Genomic DNA, 23,120 nt, shown 5'->3' with positions numbered 1-23,120 from the left:
ATGTTTGGTTTTGACTGAAGAGTCTGCCTCCCCCACACTAGGACAAAGTAAAGGTAATAGTGAAGGGGAAAGACAGAAAATCTTCTGCAAATAGACTGCTAAGGAACAGTGATAATAAATCTGTAAAGCTGAGTGGGAGTGTTAGTTGTTCATGGCTAGACATACTTGCTAGTAGAATATTTTTTAGATATAAGCAAGTATTTCCTAGCTTCTTTAATTTCTCTATCTATTCCCAAAGAGAAAAAAAACATGCTATCCAGTGAAGACATCTTCGAAGTTGTTTCTCGCTTCTGAAAAATCTGAGTCATGATCTTAAGCAGGATGCTAGTGGATTTGGAGTAAAAATAGCAAGTCATTCAGCTTTCAAACATGAGCATTTTTATTAGTGGTTTTCATCAATAAATGGCATCAGAGCATTATTCTCAGTGAAACTTAAAATTAAGAGGTTTTTGTTTGTTTTTTTCTTTGTTCACTGTGAACTTCCATATTATTACTTTAGGTCATCATGAGTTTTAGAGATCCCTTTAACAGAAATCCCATAACAACATTATAGGATGTACCTAAGGTGGAATTTTAGGCTACATCCAAACTGTGTTATTTAGGAACATAACTAGAGTTTCTATATTAGTGATGGTTGAATTCTGTAAGGTTAGGAGTTCAGTGCGGGGAAGCAGTCTGAAAATTAAAGGATAAGTAGAATTAGTGACATGAAAACTGAACTAATGTATGTGATTCACTTGCTTCTGAAATAGTCAGGTGCCACTCTTTGATGATGGATGCGGAGATTTAGAAAACATTTTGTAATACATTGAAAGTCCAAACAAAAAAAAAAAAAGAAAAAACTTTCTAGTATGTGATCTTTTCTTAAATTTCCTGCAACCCTAAAATTTGGAGTTACAAAGCTGGAGTTTAAAAAAAATGGGAAAAAGTAGTGCAGAGGCTTTACCAAAATTATTGTTTGTCCTTTTGCTCTCACTGAATTGTCTTTTGTTTTGCTTTGTTCATAGTTGTTCATTTTCAGCCAAAGTGGACTCTTTCTCCCTCGTGTTCATAATGTCCTCAATGACAGGCTCTTAGATAAAGCAGCACTTTAACAGTTCATTAATGACATTGTTCAGTTTAATGTTAATTGTATGTGCAGATGGCCTGTTTTCAGTCCATTGTGCACAATTCCTTTTGCCATCCCAGAAGGTACTACAGATAACAGTCAGTAGGCTATGGAAAGGCCAGGCCACTGCTATGTAAAACTGTGTATGACACTTTGCTTCTTAACCACTTTATGAATATGTACCAGAGATGTTAATTGTGGTTGATTGTTTGAGACTTCAGAGCATTTGTATCCAGCCATCAGTAACAGGGAGGTTGGGTCTCAGCATCTCTTGAAATCTAATCAGAAGGTTGCCACCGTGTAAGCTTATTTGTTAAGATCAGGTGCCAATATTCTCCAGAATAATAGCCGGCATATATCATTTTGATGCATTCACAGTGGCTGCCAATAGTGCCTTTATACAGGCGTGCAGTTAGGTGCAATCATAAAAGCACACATCACAGCCCTGCAGAAGAGGATCCCCAGAAGTTCTTTGTGTTTTTTACACATGCACATTAAGCTCTAATCAATGCTGTCTGCTACATATATTCATAATTATATAATGAAAATTTATTGTCCTATGTTGTAAAAATGGTGACAAAAGATTATCTGGTCAGAACTTCTGAGCAAACAACCATTGGGAAAATTGCTAGGCCTGTTGCACAGTTATTTATGATCATGTAACTCAATGGTGCTGGACTTGGTAACCCCAAAATTAAATCTGAAACCCTGCCAAGTCTTCTGGTAGAACAGTACATTTCACAAGCATTAGTACATGAGTTTTAGGCTGACCTATTCATCAGAGGTGTGCAGAAAGCCTCACAGTTCAAATTTGGTCATACAGAAATCAAGAGGTTTACTTTCAAATATCAAGCCTTGAGTGATATTTGAGTATCTGAATATCTATAGTATAAGTCTAAAAGTGCTTCATCTAAGAGCTCCCAGTAACTTCAGTTAAGTATACGTAGTCACTTCCATTTCCGAACTTTAGCTAGTCATACCTTTTCTTTTGTAATGACAGCAAAATAGGAAAATGAAATATATTTTTATGATACATTTTCCAGCACTTCATAGTGCCATTATTTCCTCACTTTTAGAAACATTGTAAAATCTATCCATCCCTTGTATCTGTGTAATTATATCACACAAGTCTCTGCAATGTATTGGCATTAAATTACTGCACATTGTTGCTTGTAAAATTTTTTAATCTATGATTCACTTCGATTTTCAATTGAAAACATCACACTTTGCAAATTTTGCAGAAAGATTGAATTTGATCACTATGAGGTTGCTAATATCTGAAAGGAATAATTTATTTTTTGGATCTAGGCTTAAAAGACAGGGATTAATTCCTGTTGCACTCAAAGATTTCGTGCTATGTAATAGAAATGCAAATCTGACAAATATATGTAGCTGAAATATCACTGATACCAGGAGAAGCTAACCCAGAGGCATTTGCTATGTGGTGATGTGAAGTGCCTCCCTTCCCAACTTTTACCTCATTGTCACAATTTCAGCAAGATGGGTGGAAGGAAACAATTTATTGTTGGGAAGGGAATTATAAATACAGTATAACTAATATGTTATGCTAACATCATTTTAATCAGGTAATTATTAAAGGACTGTTTGGCCTTTAAGGACATTGATTTAATGAGAATTAATTTAATGATTGAACACTGTTTGTGTAACATTATCATTGCTAGTGATGCGGAAAATTGGAATCTCAGCTCAGCTGAAAAGAGGTTAGATTTTCCATTATCACATTAGATCTTTTTCTTCTGGAATGCAGCTATTAGACCTTTTTTATATTTTCAGTATATATTTAAATGTTTGGGCTTTATTTAAAAATTTCTGACTAGAAAAAGTAAGTAAAAATGTTCCTCATTGTACTGTTCTCACTTTTAATCAGAGACTTGAAATTCCGTTTAATGTAGCCTTAAACAAATTCCATTGAATTTTGGTCTTGACTTGTTATTGCTTTTCCCGTGAAACATTTTGTGTATTGTCATTTTCTACTTTCCTCCCTGCAAATCTGATCATTATGTTTGGGATGAATAGGATTTTGGTTTATGGAATGGTTTACAGCTATAAAGAAGCAGCAGTTTTATAAGTAGGAGCAGGCAGAGCACATTTCCATCTAGATCATTCTCAGGCTGAATCATGCAGGGTCTAGTCACACCTTAGGAGTAATTTAAAAGCGACTCTGACCCATTCATTTTCAAAATGAAAATGGTGAGCATTGTAGAACGGCTGTTTTCAGTACCTGATGATTAGGACTCTGTGAAAGAAGACATATATAGGTACAAATTCCATTTAACTAAAGGAATATTATATCTGGTTGCTCTTCTTAATTTGTCCTTAGTTGTTCTATTGTCACAAATTATTTTTCATCTTTATAGAGCCTCTAAAAACTGTATTGTACAAATCAAGATCCAGGGAGAAAAGCAGGAGAAAAATATGATTGGAAGCACGTAGTAAATAGCTGTGTCTGATAGACTTGTACAGATCAATTAATTTTCAAACAAAATTTTAATCAAGGATGACTATGACAGTTACTGCTGTATCTTGGCCGTTTTGCAAAGGAGTCTGGTCGCCAAAGGATTACCCCTGTGTCACTAGAATGAAGCCACTGCAGCAGAGACAGCAAGCTGGGTAAGCTTAGTATTGGAAGACAGAAAAATAATCTAACAGAAATAACAGGCTCAAATTCCTAACCACTTTGCAGTTTGTTCCCCCAATGGTAAGTCAACACTGCAGTATGCTGAAAATCTTTGCCATGTGTAACACTAGCCCTTTCCATGCTAGAACGTTTTCTAGCCTCACATAGGAGGGTTTCAAAGAACATAGCTGAAGATCCTGTGTTTCAAGTGAAATAGTCTGTGAGTAGTTATCCGAGCCATCTTTGGGATATTTCTGTTCGTCCACCAGGCGGCATGTTAAGGCCCTCTGACCAGATTTATGAGAGGGGTGCACCAGGCCACAATTTGATGAGGGCTTTGTGGCAGTGCCACTGGTGCTTGATTAGCCCCAGCATTTGAAATCTCAGCATGGATAATCTTTTCCTATTAATGAGGAAACAGAGCTGAGCAATGAGCCTTAGTATGTAAGTCAAATGCCAAAGGCATATCTGAACAGATGCACAGCAGTAGCAAATGGAGGATTTTCAGAGGGAGTTTGCAAGAGTTTCTTTCTGATACAAGTCTAAATTCAATTATTTGACCAATGACAGAAAGCTAATGGTGAAAGAAGTAGCACGCCATATTTTCTTCCTTGCCAGAGACAAAAAAAATGACTTTTTCTGCATGAATTTTCTATTCATGATAGGGAGAAAAAATATAGTTAGGATGAAAAGGAAAAGCTGCTATGAACATCAGAGAAAATGAGTTCATTTTAAAGAATTCAAGAAACATCACTATTCCTATTCCAGGAAAGGAGGGTCTTGATCAGAAGCTATATTGCAATAGAGAGAAGTATTGACAGTATGTAAACATCAGAGGCAGAAGTAGAAGGCAATTGAATATAAACACAGAATACAGGCAATCTATCACCTTCTAAAGGGAGTACCAGAACCTTAATACAGCAAAGAAACAATCCGTTTTTTTATGTTCAAGCACAGAAATTTTCCCATGAAAAATACCTACGTAGATATTTCTGACCAAAAATTAGAAAATAAAAAGAAATTGTATAGAAGCATAAGAGGGGTTTGTACAAGTACACATACAGAAAATGATTGTGTATCTGTAGAGCCCAGCAGCCATGCAATATAGACAGATCATCCTTGTACAGAAAGAATGGACAGCCAAGTGGACAATAGGATGAAATGCTGTCTTCTATCTTCTTTGAGCCAAGATAAGAAATACAACTTGGAGGTAATTACTGGTCAGCAGTAACCAAGAGTGACAAGGTAAGAAGGTGATACCTCTTTCAGACTGGAGCTGGCTCAAGCTTGGCCTCCTTTTCAGGAGGATGGAGGGAGCCTAGATCTACCCGCGTGAGGTCGTGCATATTATCACCAGGTTAGCTGTCTTCCAGAGTTGTTGATAAGGGTCTGTATGTATGTGTTAGATACAGCTTCTCAAACTACTTTACAAAGTACAGATGACTAGGAGGGATTTGAAATAAGCCTGAAGGAGAAGAAAGATTGTCCCTGTCATATAAAGAGGAGGAATAAATGAGGAGATCTCTCTTCTGTGGATCATTGCTTCCCTTCGGTGAGGGCAATGGGAGCAGTGCCTTCCACTCAGCTGAAAGGAAACATTCTTCCAGGGAGCAAATGTAATGAGATTAGTTGGGGGATCATTACATTAGCAAAAACAAATGGGAGAGAGTAAGTGATTGTTTAGTTCAGAATTAAGACATTACAGGAAAAAAAAAAAAAGTCAGGGCACCAAATGACAAAGTGAACCTAATTTTAATTGCCTATAGACCAGTGCCAGAAATCTGGGGAGTAAACAAGAACAGTTGAATTAATTCACAAATACAAATTTTTCCTCGTTATGTTACTGAAATCTAGTAGGAAGTTTCATGTGATTAGTGTGCTAACGTATAACATTATGAAGTACTGAAAGACAGATGGACAAGGTGGGGAAAAGGGGAAGAAGAGTGGCACTGTGTCAAAACTGAATTAGGTATTTTGGAAAAATTTAAAACTTGGAAGAAATTCATCTTGATTTCTTGTGGGACAGCATGCTAATGACTGGAACACAAAATGAGATAGGAGTCAATGTTTGTTGTGGACCACCAAATCACAGTGGAGTAGAGGATGATTGGCTCCTCTACTGCTTATCTGTAATGAGTAAGGGAAAATGTGAGATATAATAGGGGAATTCAACCTGAGTGATGTATGTTTTAAGTCTCGGATTACCCATGCTGCAATATCTTGAACATACAGATAGAACAGATGGAAAGAAAAGGGAACATTGATTTCAGTGAAGAATTGGAAGCTACAAAATTCAGGAAAAATTACCTGGGGAGCAAGTGTACACAACAGGACAAAATGGCATGTGGAAAAATGCTTTATAATGTGTTGCTGGGAGCTACACCCAATCCACGCACTGAGCAGTACCGAGAGAGAGAAAGAGAATATTGCTGGAAGCTGTTAACAGAGGAAAATCAAGGAGAAATTCAGTATAGACAAGGACATGATATGTTTGTTTTGTCCTTTAACCATTGTTTGATGACATAAAGGACTAGTGTTCAGAAAAAAGTATATGCCAGCTATAAATTCAGAAGAGCTGTAATGCTGTTGGAATAGGCATATGAAAATGTCTCTATCAACCTGTATGCTAGGAAGACGAACACACAGACATAAAAAATGTGTCTAATATTTCTAATTTGAAGATTAATTAACACCAACATTTTTATGAATTTACAATGGCTCCACTAAATTATTTTTGTGGTAAGAAGGAGAAAATAGAAACATTTCAACTTTTTTAAATGCTTCAAATACGTCTTTTGAAATAGCTCTTGTTTCTCATTTACTTTCTCATTTATACATTATGGAGTCAAGCTGCGACAGGGGAGGTTCAGGCTGGTTATCAGGAAGAGGTTCTTCACCGAGAGGATGGTCAGGCACTGTAACAGGCTTCCCAGGGACGTAGTCACAACACCAAGGCTGTCGGAGTTTAAGAAGCATTCAAACTGTACTCTTAGTCATGTGGTTTGTATTTTTGGGTAGACCTGTGTGGTGCCAGGAGCTGAACTCAATGATCCTTGTGGGTCCCTTCCAACTTGGGATATTTTATGATTCTATGACTTCACATTTATTTTTAGGAAACTAGTATGTGAGGATATCTTGCAACTAAAACCCCCAAATCTTTCGGATTTGACAGAAGCTTCTAGAATTACTTCAGTTTAAAAAAAAAAAAAAAAAAGAAAAGAAAAGGTTATCACCCTTTCTGTCCTACTGCTTTTCCCATGAACCAGAGAGGCCAGTTCTCTCTTTTCATTAAAAAATAAAAATTAAATAATAAAGTCACTACTACACTTTGGTAAAAACAGAATGCTAGGGGAGAAACAGGTGGTGTGGTGAATAAAAGCAATAGTTGGCTCTTGAACCTGTCCAGACCTTGTAAAAGCTGGCCACCAGCTCTGCCTCATGCTCAGTTCCTTCTCTACTCCCAGTGCTGTGCAATGTGCCAATATTTGCAAGTCTAGGGAATGCAGCTACTAATTTACAAGCTTATTTGGAAGGCATTACCAATTCAAGGAGTTGTATTCTCCTGTTGAAGAATACACGTAATGCCTGCTGTGGTCAATGGGTATTACCTTCAGCACACAATGTAATATTAGAAACTCAGGTTATGAAATGCCAGGTTATATCTTATGGAAATGAATGTGCTCTGTACAATTCAAGGAAGAATGGAAAAGTTTGGGTGCAAAGTGAAAAGATAGGAAGAAAAATGTGTGATGAGAGATTTTCCAACAACTTCTCAGCTGCATTTATTTCACAGCTGGTAGAAATAGGTACAGGCTTCATTGACTATAAAGTATTTTTTGTCCTATACTGAATTGAACATTTCCAATTGAAAACAGGAGAGATTTTACATTATCAAGAAAGTTTTTTAACAGAACAATAGGGGTAGCTAATGCCCTGAAAGATTCTGCCTTTGAAGAGCTGTGCTTTCCAGAGTTTTGTAAAGATAACAGAGCTCAGTCAAACTTTAGGTTTTGTTTCACGTGGCAAAAATAGCTAAAATATAAAATGCCTTTGCCTCTTTGTTAATAAAAACTACTCCCCTTACACCCACTCTATATTAAATGCCCCTTTCACAAAGCAAATATAGGATGTACATTGATCTAAACTGTTGCAGCAGAACTCCACACTTAATATATGTGGAAATGGAAATTGCAGATGCACAGCATAATTGATGTGACTGTTCTAACAAGCTAAAGGCTAAACTGCAGCCAACTCCCAGTCCTTTGTGTTTTTTTTTCAAAGGCCAATAATTCACTGAATGTGGGCAGAATTTTTGCAAGAAAAAGAAAAAAAAAAATCTGTCCTCAAATAACCTGCCCTCTTATTTCTTCACCTCTCTTTTCCAAGCACAATTAAGATGCCTGGTTTGCTAGTTTCTCAGCAAAGCAGTCGCAGTTAACATCTTTTTCATGTTTCTCAAAATTATCTGAAAAAAATCTGGCTAAAACTCCCTATACAGCAATTCAGCTCACTGCTGACCTCTAGCAGAGGTCTATCAGCTTAAATGATGGAAATTTGACAAAGTTGTTGGCAACTGAGATACGTTCGTAAAGTGAGAGCTGTCGATAGTAAGTGTTGGTGACAAATTGAATTTCTTATATTATAGAATGTAAAGAATCTGGTCTTTGCATTTTCAGTGACAGCTATGTTTTTCACAAATAGACATCACAGGTCGTGATCCTCCTAGTGTCATCCCTGTAGGAAGGGCCATAGAGCCTTCTGGAGCCTCTTCGTGTATGGAGTAGCTGCAGTAGACTCACACTCTGGCTCTTAACTCACCCCCAGAACGTCATCTAATGGTGTTTTCAAATTTGGGACATAAAATAATGGTCTTTTATGGCTATTCTATGTGTGTGTAGTTGTTTAAAAAGTCACTATTTTTGTCATTCAAACCCAAGGGAAAATGAGGGACAGAAAACAAATGGTTAACCACAATGTCAGGTCATGTAGAGCTACCCAGATTAGGTTTATAGTTGACACAATAGAACTAATTTAATTACAGATCCACTCTGAGTTTTTTCAGTGTTGTGGGCTCTATGCTGTCAAATTATTTGCTTTAGTAATAACAATAATAATAATAATAAAAAATGCTTTTTGAGCTGTTAAATTAATTTTTTTTTGTTAATATTCTGCATTCCCAGTGACGTTGTTGAATCGAAATTGAATCAGAGAGAGATCTTATCTTGCAAATGTCCTGCCTGGATGGCTAATGACAAAAATTGCATCGCTTTTCAACAAGATGGCTGCCACCAGACCTGACCTCAGAAATGCTAACTGTGGTTAAAACTTCTCCATGAAACAGTTCGCCATTTTTTTGTTGTCAATAAGGACTTTTATCTGATACACTTTCCAAGCTCTGGACTACGTAGATGAATAGCTTTTTCCTTGAAACAAGCAATTGACAAATCCATGAAAACAAGGTGTCTAGAGAAAAAATCTATGCAGTTTGAATTATTTCAGTTTAATCCAGAATTACAGAATACCAAGGTCTCACCAGGTTGTGAACCTCCGTTTTCCTGTTTTGGCCATTTTTGACTCATGATTTTATAAATCCTGTCTATAATTCTGTATTACCAGTTTTACTTTAAACCATTAAACTTAAGGCTAATAGGCAGGAATGACTTCAAATGTATTAGAAATCTGTACTGGTGTTGTATAGGTTAACATTTTAACTCCTAAGGTGGCTTTTTCTGATATTTAGGTCTGTCATAATTATACATTATAGCGTTTGCATTGCCTAGACAGTGCATTATTTTTCTTGCCTGCTGATAGTTAGCTTGAAGCACTTGGAAGGAAATGGAAATAAACAAAAATTGATAAAATAAGTTGCAGTCTAAGCCTGTCATCTGAAGTAGGCCAGCATTAAACTAGCCTAGGATTAATGAAGGAGAGCTGCATTATATGAGAGTGGGAGGACTAAAAGTAATTGCTTTTACTGTCACTTCTAAGGTAAATCAGCTATTTCAGAAAGTTACCAGTAAGATTGCTTTTTTTTAGTTTAGTTTACTCTGGAAAATATATTTTCATCCCTGCACATGCAGTCTAAAAATTTTAAAGGCTGTTGAGATTTTTAAATGATTTTTAGTACACATCAAGAGTGTCGACTGAATTATACTGGGAGCTGTAGTCACAAATACATGATCTATAGGTAGTGCCATTTGTGCTCCATTATACGCTTCTGTGTATTGCAGGGTATTGGGAGAGCCAGGTCTAAAGAATAATACAGCCTCTGTGTTCATTTGAGGTCTGTCTCTTAGCATTGCAAAGCAACTCCAGGACCACTGAGTATCATCTTTAATTTCCATTTGTTTCATGAATGGAGCTCGGTATTTTTAGGAGTTGCTTGGCAGACTACGATAGTAGTCTTTTTGGTGTAACTGCAGCCAGCATGTTAACTCACATGGATTAATTTTGCTGTGGGAATGAGGTGTGGTAGGATGGGTTTTACTCTGGTCACCAACTTGTGTTTATATGACATCAGCTTGCACCCTTTGCCATTACGGGTTAAGCTTTACTGGTTTAGTAAGAAAGACAGAAGGGAGAGACTGGGTACTCTTCTTGGCTCCCTCCTCCCTCGCACTGTGTGTGTACGTACATATCTGTCCTGTGCAAAGCCACCCATAACTAATATATGCTGTGATCCATAAAAGCGTACACATACATGAAATCCATACTTGGTACTGGGAATGCTTCCACAAAGCAGAGCCCTGGGAGGTTTACACGCATGCTACTTTACCGTTACGAATGGCAACTGTTGGTTTTGTAGATCTTTTTCCCCGTAACGCTAATGGAAAACCAATGATTACTTCTCTCCTCAATGACTCAGTGCTGTTCTGAACTGAGAAACCAAGTAAATTTGGACTGGGAAAAACAACAAAAAAACAACAACAAAACTCTAGAGAGTTTTATCCCTAGAAACAAAATTAGGGGAGAGGAATGAAGACGTTTCATAAGGTGAGCTGTCAGGGTGAGGGAAGTGTTTTAGCAAACAGTACAATAGAACAAGACTGTATGGCATTAATTCTCCTACTAGATGCCAAAGAAATGATTCTATGGCAGTAAAAAATCTCCATTGTTTTTTGTTTCTTTATTTACTTCGCTAGGATAGGTGGAGTAGCCTGTCTGTTGTGTTTAGAAATCATACACCCCTGCAGCTGCCATATCAGTCCTTTAGCAATGTTTTAAGAAACGTCAGTGCAAAGATTTTTGAGTCAGGTTGAGCCAGGGACACTGAGTTATTTTGGTCTGTGTTTCTTGTATTTGCATGCAAGCTTTGTCCTCAAGTTCCATTTATTGGCTGCTGGTACACAAGATGTAAGTATGCGTTAGGAACAATACTTCTTCATGAACAGCTAGGTGAACTAAGCACACTGGGATGATCAGCACTCACAGTTATTTAAAATCTGTTGTTAACATGAGTGTTAATAAAGAAGAGACAGCAGTGAATGGTGGGGACAACCCTACTGATGTATGGGAAAACTCCACTGTATGAACAGTAGGGGAATGTTGTTGCTGAGGGATCTGTCATGGACTTCATGATCACTTGTTGAACAACATCATCAGTTGAAACTTGAGTTTACCCAGAAGACAGCTGCTTGACTTTCAGTGGTCCTCTCTTTTCTGACATTTCATTTCAATAAAAATGTGGGAACTTAAAGTTTTACTCATTAAGTTGAAAAATGAAAATGCACGGATGCCCAGGAGATCATTGGCTTCTCCTCTATCACTCTACTCATTTCAACCTAATACAAAATTATCTGCAGGGATTGGGACCTGAAAGTTAAAAGGACAAACAGCCTGTTCCTATAAATTGATATAGATGTCTTTTCATTTGATTAAAATTCATTTTCAAATGAAATATTCCAAAGACATTGCAAAAACTGTTGTAAAGGGGAAATGTCCTATTAAAAATCATTTAAAATTTATGCAAGAGAGAAAACATCTTCAGATGTTGAAGTTAATGTTCATCTTTGGAAGTCCTTATATTGGAATAATATCTCCTGATCTGATTGGAAGATTCTTGTTTCAGATAATTACATAGCATCTTGGAGATAGAAAGAAATTTATTTCTGACTGCAGAGGTCTAACATATATTTTTGTCTTTCAGTACTGGAATTCTTAAAAGGCAAAAATTTGAATACTTATGCACTGAAAATATAAATGAATGGAGTCAGTTACTATTTCACATGTAGCACAACTCCACATGACTGAGGTAGAAAAAAAGCTTCAGATTTGATTTTTGTATGATGATGCAGAATTCCCAGTACTTTAAATAGGTAGGACAAACACTCAACAAAACCAGTAAGGCAGTCCCTCATATTCAAGCACTGATTAAATGTCTAGACAGTTTGTGTTCACAACTAAAAGTTATTTGTATTTAGAATAGGAGTAAATATAATTTGTCTTCCCATTTACTAGGGGAACATGAAGAACTTTTTATGTAAGTGAAGATCCAGTATGAAATACTTATACGTGATCAAATCTGTAACAAGCTGCTTTGCTTATGAAAATTCCAGCCATCATACTATCATAAGATTTTGCATCTGAGAAAGCTCCATCAAAATAATGACCACTTTTCAAAGTGCTGAGTACAGGGGGAGAGGGAAAGGGTGAACATCTTTAGCAGTTGACTCTGGGTGTTTGTTGGATTCACCTATCCTTCCTAGTTGCTTGTAGCTGTGACAAAACTTGCACTACAGTCATAATGGATATTTATAAAAGAATGCATTTTCTTTCATCTAAAAAACTGTGGGTTTGTATATTTTTAACTGAAAGGTTATTTCAAAGACTCCATGTTTGGGGGGCACCTATTCACAGAAAATATAATGCTTTTCATGGCTTGCTAAAAGGGTCTCTGTTCATATGAGCAGTAGTGAGCAGCTCAGATCCTGTGAGCCACTAAAGTGCTGGTAGATTTAATTGCTGCTAATGTTTTGTTTTCATGTCGTTTAAATTCTGAAGAAAAGTAGCTATGGGAATACAAAATTATTTTGCACTCTTCTTTCGCACATGTTTTTTTTTGTGTGTCCTGGTGGACTTGTAGCAAGTGGTACACGTAGGTATGGCTCTCATGAGCATCTGCTTGGCTACAGAACTGTGAAAAATAATTGTGTTTTGATGTGGTTTTTTAACTTCATATTCTCAAGAATGTAAGAAAAGCTTAATTAACATTTGTAGATAAGATCTCTAAGGAAAGAACATTGTAAGAATTTCTTTCCTCTCTTTTTGTTCTGAGATCTTGAAGTCTATTGCCATTACTGGACAGGACAGGTGGATGAACTGCAGTTAAAGACACAACAGCAAAAGAGATTAAATACAGTAATGATGGCTGACTGTGCACATCCTTCAGTACTTATATTGCATAGAAAGCGTGGCTCCAAAATCCTGCTCATTTTATGAAAACAAATACCCTGCCAACCTTGGGGTACAGTTCTCCGGTGTGAGGCTTGAATAATGAAGATCTGGGTTTCCTTCTGCCAAATTAAAACTCTTGCTTTTTCTTCTTCCCCACAGGAGGAGAAGTCCCATATACAACCCTGGCAACACGACTGATGATGGGGGCTTGGTGGCTTTTTGCTTTGATTGTCATCTCCTCCTACACGGCAAACCTAGCAGCTTTCCTCACCATCACGCGCATTGAGAACTCTATCCAGTAAGTTGGATGAACTGAGGGAAAGGAAGGTTGCGCATACACATGGAAGGGTATGAATGTTCTATTTAAATGTGAGAAAAGGGAGAAATAATTATCCTCCTCCTGAGTAGTAGTTTGGAAGCTATCAGAACAGTATTCCATAGACAATAGACTTCCAGTCACCCTGGAGACACTTAAACTTTAATATCAGAATTGTTGGCCTCTGGCAGCTGCTATTCTGTGACATGTATACATGCACATATATATATATATGCATACATATTTTGCAAAAACCAATTGAGTTTGGATAACCAGTATATCAGTATCTGAAGTAGGAAAGTATAAATTGCTGGTGTGTGTTTTCAGGCTGTGCTTTCCTCTCAAATGCAATGCACATTACTTGTGCTCTGACACTTGGATCAGGAGGGCCCTTCTTCCACATATGGGGAGATCAAATCCAAATTCACCTTTTCTTGCCAAAGCAAAAAAATGTGGTAATAGCAACAATTAAAAATTACTGACCAGTTTTCTTCTCACCTTCCACTCCCTGGTGCTCTCTTATTTCATTAACAGATCAAATTAGTTCACTTTTTTTTTCTGTCTAGTGGTTCTTTTGCTTCATGCCTCCCTAACATGAATGTCCTCATATTCTCCTGTCCCTTTATGGTGAACTATTCTTCTGTTGGACCTTCCCATCCTTTTTTCCATATCATTTCATCTCTCCACACCACAGAAACCTTTCTAGGTGTCCTACCCTCTCTCCCTGCCTTTTTGTGCTTGTCTGCTCTCCTTCAGCAAGCAGCATGCTGAGTTGCTCTCACTCCCACCACTCCAATGACCTTCCCACTACCCACCTAAATCCTTCCTCCTGGGTCAAGCAGAAACTAGCAAATGCATTGAAGCATTAGCTAGCCAAGCTCTCCAAGGGGTAGCTGGCCATTTTTCAAAAGCAGGTTTTTAATCTTGAGGCTACATGTGCACAGAAGTATTTGAGAGTGACAAACATAGCCTTTTCCATAAATCCTTCTTTGCAAAAAGGATAAAGTAGCTTTAAAGAAGAGAGACACATTCTGCTGTATTTCTTTCTCTAGGAAGATAAGAAGTTGACCTTCAAGTCAGGCTCAATACTGACCTTAGAGTTTTCTCACTCCAGTTGTTGATTCAGCTCCCTGTCTTCTGTGTTCTTGCTGCCTCTAGTTCAGCTGCTTTCCAAATCTCTTTGAAATGCCCCCTGAGACAGTGAGCTCAGGGCTGTAGATTGGGTAGGGGAAGCTCTGGGCTCCTGTGAATTCACAGGTTAGGTTCAAGCACCACTGCATACTTAGCCAATCACTACAATCTCACTAAGGCACTTTTCCTGTATGTGAAGGTTTTCTACATGTTAAAACCAATCCATGCACATGGACAAATAAACATCTCCAATTGTAGCCAGGTTTCATTTGCAACTGTATGCCCAAGCTCAGACCCAAGAGTAAAAGCAGCCCCTTGCTTTGAGCACACAGTTGCCTGCTGACTCTCCCCATTAGGAGCGTCCTCTTGCACTTTCTCTTTCTTCATGCTCCTTCATCAAAAGGGAGGATTTGGTGTGCCATGGTCCAAATTTCTGTTGTCTTCAGCCCAGGCAGTACCAGCCCGTGTTTGTTCCCAACTGGAAATGAAGTGTCTGCGATTGTTGTCCTTTCTTTCTGTGCACTGTAAGACAGAGGCGTGTAAAACAGACTAAAGCACCTGAGATCATTCCCCTGTCACAGTTGCATTGCCAGTTAAATTGAGTTACAATTTCCTTTTGAGATCTGACTTACAGACTTTGAGATTCTGGAGTGCTGCAGGGGTATTTTGATGCAACCCAACTGACTCGGTAGTCCCAACTATAATCCCTTCACAGTTTACAGGGGAGTAAAATGAATTCTTCATTGATGTTTGTTGATGTTCATCTTGAGGTTTAGACAGAGGCTGATATATTATTTTTAAGTTTAGAAAGTTCTACATTTGACTAAGGAGTTCGAACAAACAACACTCACATTTGTATATGCAAAATAAATAATGATGATATATTCAATCATTCTCTTTATCCTTACAAATATGAAATATGCCTCTGCATCCTGCTTTGAAATTATGATTCTTCTGATTTTGAAGTAGTCCAGAAAAATGTTCAAATTACTGTGACAAATATCTGAGTTTTTTATCATATGTAAAAAAGCATAAAATATTCCCGAACTATAACTTAATACATCTTCAGCTTTTTCATGTAGTATATTATGATGTCACTAGGAAATCCCCAGTGGAATTCTGAGGTTATTATGTACGGTTGGGACTACATCGGTCTTTGTGCTGTATTATTTATGGGCAAAGTCACTGAAAATGTTTTATTCAGTAGAAAATGTTGCAGCTGGAAAGCTTCTGAAATGAAAGAACAGAGACATTTATCAAAGTGCTTGTAGCTCAGAAATAGAGTAATTAGATGTGTTAAGTATCCATTAGGGAATGAAGTTATCCTAACTATGGTGAGAGTGTAAAACTTTAGTTTACAAAACTGCCAGAATTGGATCTCAAACCAGCACATAACAGAAAAGCTGTTTGTTTACCATGCTGAATTACTGCAAAGTGGCAAACATGAATAAGCAATACAGAAAAAAAGCTGATGCTCTTTTTTTCTAACAGATCAAATTGTACCTTGGGGAGCTTTGAGGGCCAGAATGGAAATAAGTTTAAGTATTTGAAGAAAATGAACCAGATTCTGCTCATAGTACTATCTAGCCAGCTACTGAAATGTCAGACAAATGAAAGAGATTGAAGTCAGTAGGTTTGCACAGATGTAACAAGTAGTTAATAGGTTTTCATTTCAGATTTCCAGCTAGCACCAGATCTGACAGTGTGTGGTCCTTCTGATATCTTTTATGAAAAATAGGAGGATTCAAGCTGCCAGCAGAACACTTCATTCCTATGGAACATTTCAGTAGTTATTGCATTTCAACTTATAGATCTTGTAGCCAGCTTTTGTTCAGAACTCTTCTATCTTCCTTTTCTTGGCTATTACGGTGCTTGGGCTGCTTTTCCTAGTCATGGTGTCCAGAAGCTTATGTTAAGAAGAGCAGACAAAATGTTGTTAGGCAATACACTAGGAAGAACTAGTGAATTGTTCCCATTCCCTAGAGAGTCTTGAAGTAGATCTGTGCATAACCTCAGTTGAGATTGATGGAATTTTGTTCTCTGCTTCACTGATTAATTTGATTAAAATTTGATACAGTTTTAAAATGGACTATGTTTCCAAGCAAATGGCGACTCTTAATACCTGTGGGAGTATTAATAATAATATCAGCAGGCAGAGCCAGGAATAGAGGCATGAAAGTCATAAAGTACTATGTAGGGCATCTTTTATTCACACTTGATCCCCATTGCAGATGATATTTAAATCAAGACAATCAGCATTTTATGTGCCAAAACATTGTGGCAGCAAAGCGAAGCATAATTTCTGTATTCCTTAGATCTTTACATCACTGTCTCAAATGCAACGTGAATGAATGGTAATTAAGAGTATGTTCTCTTGGAAAATGCCAAATAAATTTGGAGGACTCAAGCTATTTCTTGTAGATGCTGATGCTATGAATTTCACCACTGAACCTCTATTGCCATTACTGTGTTTTATGATTCTGTTTGGATAGAATTAGAGTCCACTGGCAGAGAGACTGATTTTATTCAGACTGCACTGCTTTCCTTGGTAAAGTGAAGATGTCACCACCATCTCAAAGGCACTGAAATTTTGCAGGGAAATTGGGGATCAGAGGGGAAGCCAAAGGATTTGTCATGAGAAAGGCTAGTGTTAGGTGGCTTCACGTTTAAATCTAACCCACTGCTAAAAATGTGGAAGCTTGATTAAGATTTGTGACTGCACATGTTACAGGAAAGAGTCTGTCTTTTGTAAAATAAGAAGTTCACGTTATGTTCTCTGAGATACAAGCAGTACCTCCTGTTTGATAAGTGAGACCTCTGCCTCCAAATAATGGCAGTATGGCAATAAAGCGTGCCTTTTGTAATGCTTCTTTTGCCTAGTCATTCTTTTCACAGTGTTTTTTCTAACCATGATTCACTTTAAGCTAAGATGTCCCCAAGGCTTTAAACAGCTTAATACATCTGCCTACATGTTTTCTGCAAGGGGGGTTACACAAGAATGCAGTAACTGGAGTAGATATTTCCTTACTCCAAAAAACAAAATGTTCCTTAACCTTTCCTTTTCTGTGGTTCTCCCAGATCTTCAAACTAGCAAGCAGCATTATTAGTTTCTGACACAGTTGTCACTGCCAACATTCAAATCTCTTGGCTTACTGTGCCCAGTTTCCTAATATCACCTCTGAATTAATCCTTAGTGTCCTAGGAGGGAAAAAAAATGCAGAGGAAATCTTTATCAGAATTAGTCATAAAGACTTAAGTATAAGCAATGAGATTTGTATTATCCTAATAATTTCAATGAGAAAAAAAAATTAACATAAAGGCCATGTATAATATTTTTCCCTGCAATGCTTCATGAGTGATAACCAAAAAATAAGCTGAACTGTGGCTTGTGTATTGCACTGCATGGTCACTTCACTATAAGGAGAACTTGTCTATATGCAAACTCAGTTAAAGGCATTTTATTTTATAGCATTTTTTCAACTTTATGTGCTTTTTATTTGGTTTTAAACACTTCTATTACCTTACTGCTTCAAAATGAGAAATTCAAAGAGAGAGGTTTTATTTAAGTGTGGAATTATAATACCCATACTCATCTTAGAAGTACTTTGCTTTGCAGGTATTTCAACTGAGATCAGTAAAACTACTGCAAAATTAAATTCCCATCCAAAGTGAATAATGCTATCAGAATTTGGGCATTAGAGATTTTCCGTATGAATTCATCAACTTAACTAATACTTCTTCCTTATTCTGAGGTCTGGTCTGGCAGCTGTGTGCTGAGACTGGATGGCATACTGAGGCTGGGGAGTTTTGTCTCCCCTAAAGGTATCTGTCTGAACAGAGAATAAGTTGTTTAATCCAGGAATAAAGGTACATTGAACAATGTGTAACCTGAAAACCAGGCTGAAGGCAAAGCAGTTAGAAAAATTTCTTTCTTTTGGAAAGGAACCTCAATGATTTAATAATGTTATTAGTTCTGTCAAGGTTTGTTGGTGGTTTTTTTTTTTTTTGTTTGTTTGTTTGTTTGTTTGTTTTTTGCCATAGCTTGGCTGCTAGGTTGTGTATGCTATTCCAGAAGTTAACAGGTTATAAAAAGCAGTTTCTGAAGCAGGTCATATATATTATTATACTATTTGGCATGTTTGTGTAAGGGGATGTAGTCAGTGATGTGATAGGTCTTTTCCATTTCAGCAACTTGCCTACACAGCAGCGTGCACACATGTACACTTCTGAGACTGCAAAACTTTCTCACTCCTCAGCATAGGGTCAGGTGAACAAGAGCTTGGAGTTTGCAGCTTGCGATAGTGTTTAGTTCATCTGTGGCGTTTAAACGCTTCTCACTCTTGTCTTCTTGCCATTACTTTTCCAGCATGGAGCAGCACCTAAAATGTGCAAAGGTGCAAAGTGGGGCAGGTGAGAGGCATCCTGCATTTTAAGATAGGACACCAAACAGTGAAGACCTGCAGACTGTAGTTAATGCCAGACTATACAGCTACCTTGCACTTTCCTGAAGGCATCAACATAATTCTCCTCCTTGTTATTTCTCTGCTGGTGACCCTTTTGCATGTGATGGCACTCTCACTTGCTTCTCACTGATAAAATGAAAACTCTCCCATACCTGTTTGCTGTGCAATTCTGGATAATCACTTGTGTCTAGCATTGGTTTGCCTGTCAGAAAATAGCAAGGTTGCTTTTATAGCTGCAAGATATACAGAGGAGCTGTTTTTCCTTTTGTGCTGTTTCTAACTGTACTGTTTTGTGGCAGCAGTTAAATGTATCATTTATATACCAGTTAGCAATGATATTTCAGAAAAATGCTTTATTGCTTGTTACATTAGAAATTATATGGCTATACAGAGTCTTGTAAAGTAATGACTGCAGTTTTGCTAGGTGTTGTCATTAGAAATTGGAGACTCAGTAAATACTTCATGTGTACTTTTCTAGTAATATGTATGACAAATAACAACAATTGCAGGACATTACAATATGTATCCTATGACAGTTTGTTGCACTTCTGAGCTCTGCCAGGAGATACAGAAGTACATTGGTGGCAGCTACAGTGACACAGAATGGGTGAATGTAGTAACTTGTATTTATCTAGTGACTTGCATCAGTGATGCTTTTGACAGATATGTAGACTATAAATGCAATAGTAATACACCTACTTCTACACCACACTTAGTGTAATGGTGAAAAAGGGAGAAATTTTCACCAAGGCGCAACGCTGTCTACCAAGGTACCTTCTGCACAGGTATTGCCCAGCTGGTCAGATCCCAGCCTGGGTTGTTGAAGGGCATCATTCCTACCACAGTGCAGGGTTTTACATTTATCCTTGCTAAATCTCACAATGTTCCTGTTGGCCTGTTCCTCCAGCCTTTCTAGGTCAATCTGAATGGAAGCCCTGTCCTTGAGAAATTGTCTGCCCACCATATGTCATGTCTTCTGCAAACTTGATAAGAGGGTGCCTCCTTACCTCCTCCAGGATGTTGGTAAAGATACCTCCCAGGGTAGACCCCTGTGATACTTGTAACTGGATTCAAAGTGGAATGCAAGCCATTAACCACTACCTTGTGAGCCTGATCATCCAAACAGGAATTCATCCTTTTGTTTTTTCACCCAGCCAGGTCTAATGGCCTAATTTAGATACAAAGAAATTGTTGGATACAGTACTGAAAACTTGCTGAACTTAGCATAAGTTACATCCATTGTGCTGGTCTTGTCCACAAACTCAGTCATTTTATGATAGGAGGTGTTCTGTTTGGTTGGGCCTGACTCACTCTACAGACCCTTAGTGAATCTATGCTGACTGTTCCCAGTCTGTTTTTTTCTCCTTTGTTTGCTCAGAAATATAGAATCATAGAATCACAGAATGGTTTTAGTTGAATAGAATCATAAAATCATAGAATCATAAAAAGAAATGACTTCTAACATCATCAAGTCCAACCATTAACCTAGTACTGCCAAGTCTTTCACCAAACCATGTCTCTAACTACCACATCTACATGTCTTTCAAATACCTACAGAGATGGTGGCTCAACCACTTCCCTGGGCAGCCTGAGGACTCTCTCCATGATGTTGTCCAGGAATTGAATCAAGGCTGACCAGCCTTAGTTCCCTGAATTGTTCTTTTGATCATTTTTGAATATAGCCTGGACATCTCCTTTATCCAGTGGTTAGAGATCTACTCCAATCTTGACAACATTTTGAAGGTGACTGCGAGAAGTCTTGCAAGGACATTGGTCTGCTTTCTCAGCACACTTCAGTGCAGCCCTTCAGGCCCCATGGACTTCCATAAGTCTACCACTTGCAAGTAATCCCAGCCTCAGCTGGTTGAGATTGACTTGGCCACCCACTGCTGATCATTCAGTGTCTCCTTGAAGCCTGCCTCTAGTCACGGAAAACTGAGAGACCTTGTTGGTGAGGAATTGAGGCAAACACAGCACTGAGCACCTCAGCCTAAGCTGTGTCTGCTGTCCCATATTTGTTCAACAGGTCCGTGCTTTCCTTGTTCAGCCTTTCAGTACTGCAGAAGCTGCTGGTGCTATCCTTAACGTCCTTCAATCTAGCTGAGCACAAACTTTCCTGATATTATCCACACTTGCCCTGGAAATGTTCCTAAAGTCCTAGAATCATAGAATGGTTTGAGTTGGGAGGGATCTTAAAGATCATCTAGTTCCAAGCCCTTGCCATGAGCAGGGACACCTTGCACTCGGTCTGGTTGCCCAAGGCCCCATTCAACCTGGCCTTAATCATGTCCGGGAATGGGACATCCACAGCTTCTCTGGCAACCTGTTCCACTGCCTCACCACCCTCAGAGTCAAGAATTTCTTCTGAATATCTTATCTAAATCTTCCCTCTTTTAGTTTAAAACCATTCCCCCTTATCCTATCACTCCACTCCCTGACAAAGAATCCCTCCCCAGCTTTCCTGCAGGCCCCCTTTAAGTACTGGAAGGCCTCTGTAAGGTCTCCTCAGAGCCTTCTCTTCTCCAGGCTGAACAAGCCCAACTCCCTCAGACTGCCTTCATAGGAGTGGTGCTCCAGCCCTCTGATCGTCTTTGTAGCCCTTCTCTAGGTCCTTCTTCATGGGCCTTTTTCATGGCCCTCTCTTTCTTCAACAGGTCCGTGTCCTTATGTTGTTCTTATGTTCTTAGTCATCCTTTTGTAGCTTGTCCATAATTCTACATTCTTCATATTGTTTAATGAAGACCTTTAGGAAACCTTGTTTTTTTTAGTAATTTCAAAAATGACTATAGTTTTCCCTGACGGCTATCTGAAATCTACCTGATGGCTATCTTTAAAATTTATCAACCCTTATTTCAATTTATTAAACCTGAGTATGACATTTTACCTAGTTGCTTACTTTTGTAATTCCCCTGATCACCACTAGAGCATTTAAAAAATATTTATCACTTCCCTTTCACGCACTGGCTGTAATGAAATTTCACATTTTTGCTAACGGATCAGCATTTCATATATAATCTTTCAGAACTCATACTTGTTTATATCTGGGCTTGATTTTTTTTTTCAAATTTCAGTTATGAATTAGCCACAATACTTAGGTAAGGTATCTCCTGATACCTTAGTCTGATGCAGTCTTACATTTTTCTTCCTAGAAAAGGGCAAGTCTCAGTCCTATGGTTGGAGAATGATATACTAATTTTCAGCAAGAGCTTCATCTTGCAGCTAACCTTTGGTGATCCTCTGTGTGTACCGATTCTTTGTAAGTTCCTTGCTGCTTATATTCTTGAAGAAGAATGCCATCTTGTTGGAGAAAGAGGAGAGAATTGTGTTTTTTTAATGCTGTTGGTTGTTTACCCTTCAAAATTGAATTTATCCTTCCCTAATATTTGCTATATATTATCTGCTTAGAATTTAGTTCTTGTGCAATATTTTTCTAGGTCCATATGTCTGAACTTCAAAGGATTTCTGTTTGACTCAGTGAACCTCTAAACCCTTGCCATTGAGCTCTACTGATTTCTTACTTTGTTTCTCACTTTCTGTTGTGTTCAGTGGCATACATATCCTTCAAGATCTGTTTTCTTCAGTGTCATCTCTGAAGCATCAAAGAATTCACCTTTTTTCCCCATGTAAGGTCATTTTTACTAGCCTTTAAATTTACGTTTCAAAAATGCAACATGGAATTTGATGAATTTCCTACAGTTGAGTTTACATTTTCTGCAGCTGCAATGAGCTTTTTCAATTTGCTATTGCCTGCTTTTAGACAGCGCTCAGCCCCTTGATTTGTCCTTAGGTGTCATCCACTAGATTCGTGCAGTTTATACAAAGTTAATTTGTGCCAGGAAAGCTGTAATGGGTTTTAGGCAGTAGACATATTGCAGTAGTTATTTTGAAACTTTAATGAATTCCATTAAAGAAACAAATGTATGGGACAGCAGTTCTATAGGACAGGAAAATAAAAGCCAGGACATAAGGAGACTTAAAAGACTATAAAAATATGTATTTTTAAGGCCAAAACAGGGTTGACAAAGCTGTACTTGGGACACTTTAGAAACTTCTGAACTGGTTAATTTGTTC

General features: G+C 37.9%; 1 protein-coding gene across 13 annotated transcripts in view; it reads left to right on the top strand.

Annotated features, from left to right (window-relative positions):
- The window catches only part of GRID2 (glutamate ionotropic receptor delta type subunit 2), an 800,504-nt gene that overhangs the window by 667,675 nt on the left and 109,709 nt on the right, over positions 1 to 23,120 (top strand). For all 13 annotated transcript variants that reach the window (XM_080592187.1, XM_080592186.1, XM_080592181.1 and 10 more), the window contains one exon: positions 13,299 to 13,437. In XM_080592187.1, the coding sequence (XP_080448313.1) occupies positions 13,299 to 13,437 (139 nt within the window). The remainder of the gene's footprint in view (positions 1 to 13,298; positions 13,438 to 23,120) is intronic.

This window comes from Anser brachyrhynchus (genome assembly GCF_964034855.1).
Source record: "Anser brachyrhynchus genome assembly, chromosome: 4".
NCBI classification, from domain to species: domain Eukaryota; kingdom Metazoa; phylum Chordata; class Aves; order Anseriformes; family Anatidae; genus Anser; species Anser brachyrhynchus.
This window is presented reverse-complemented; position numbering and strand designations above follow the sequence as displayed.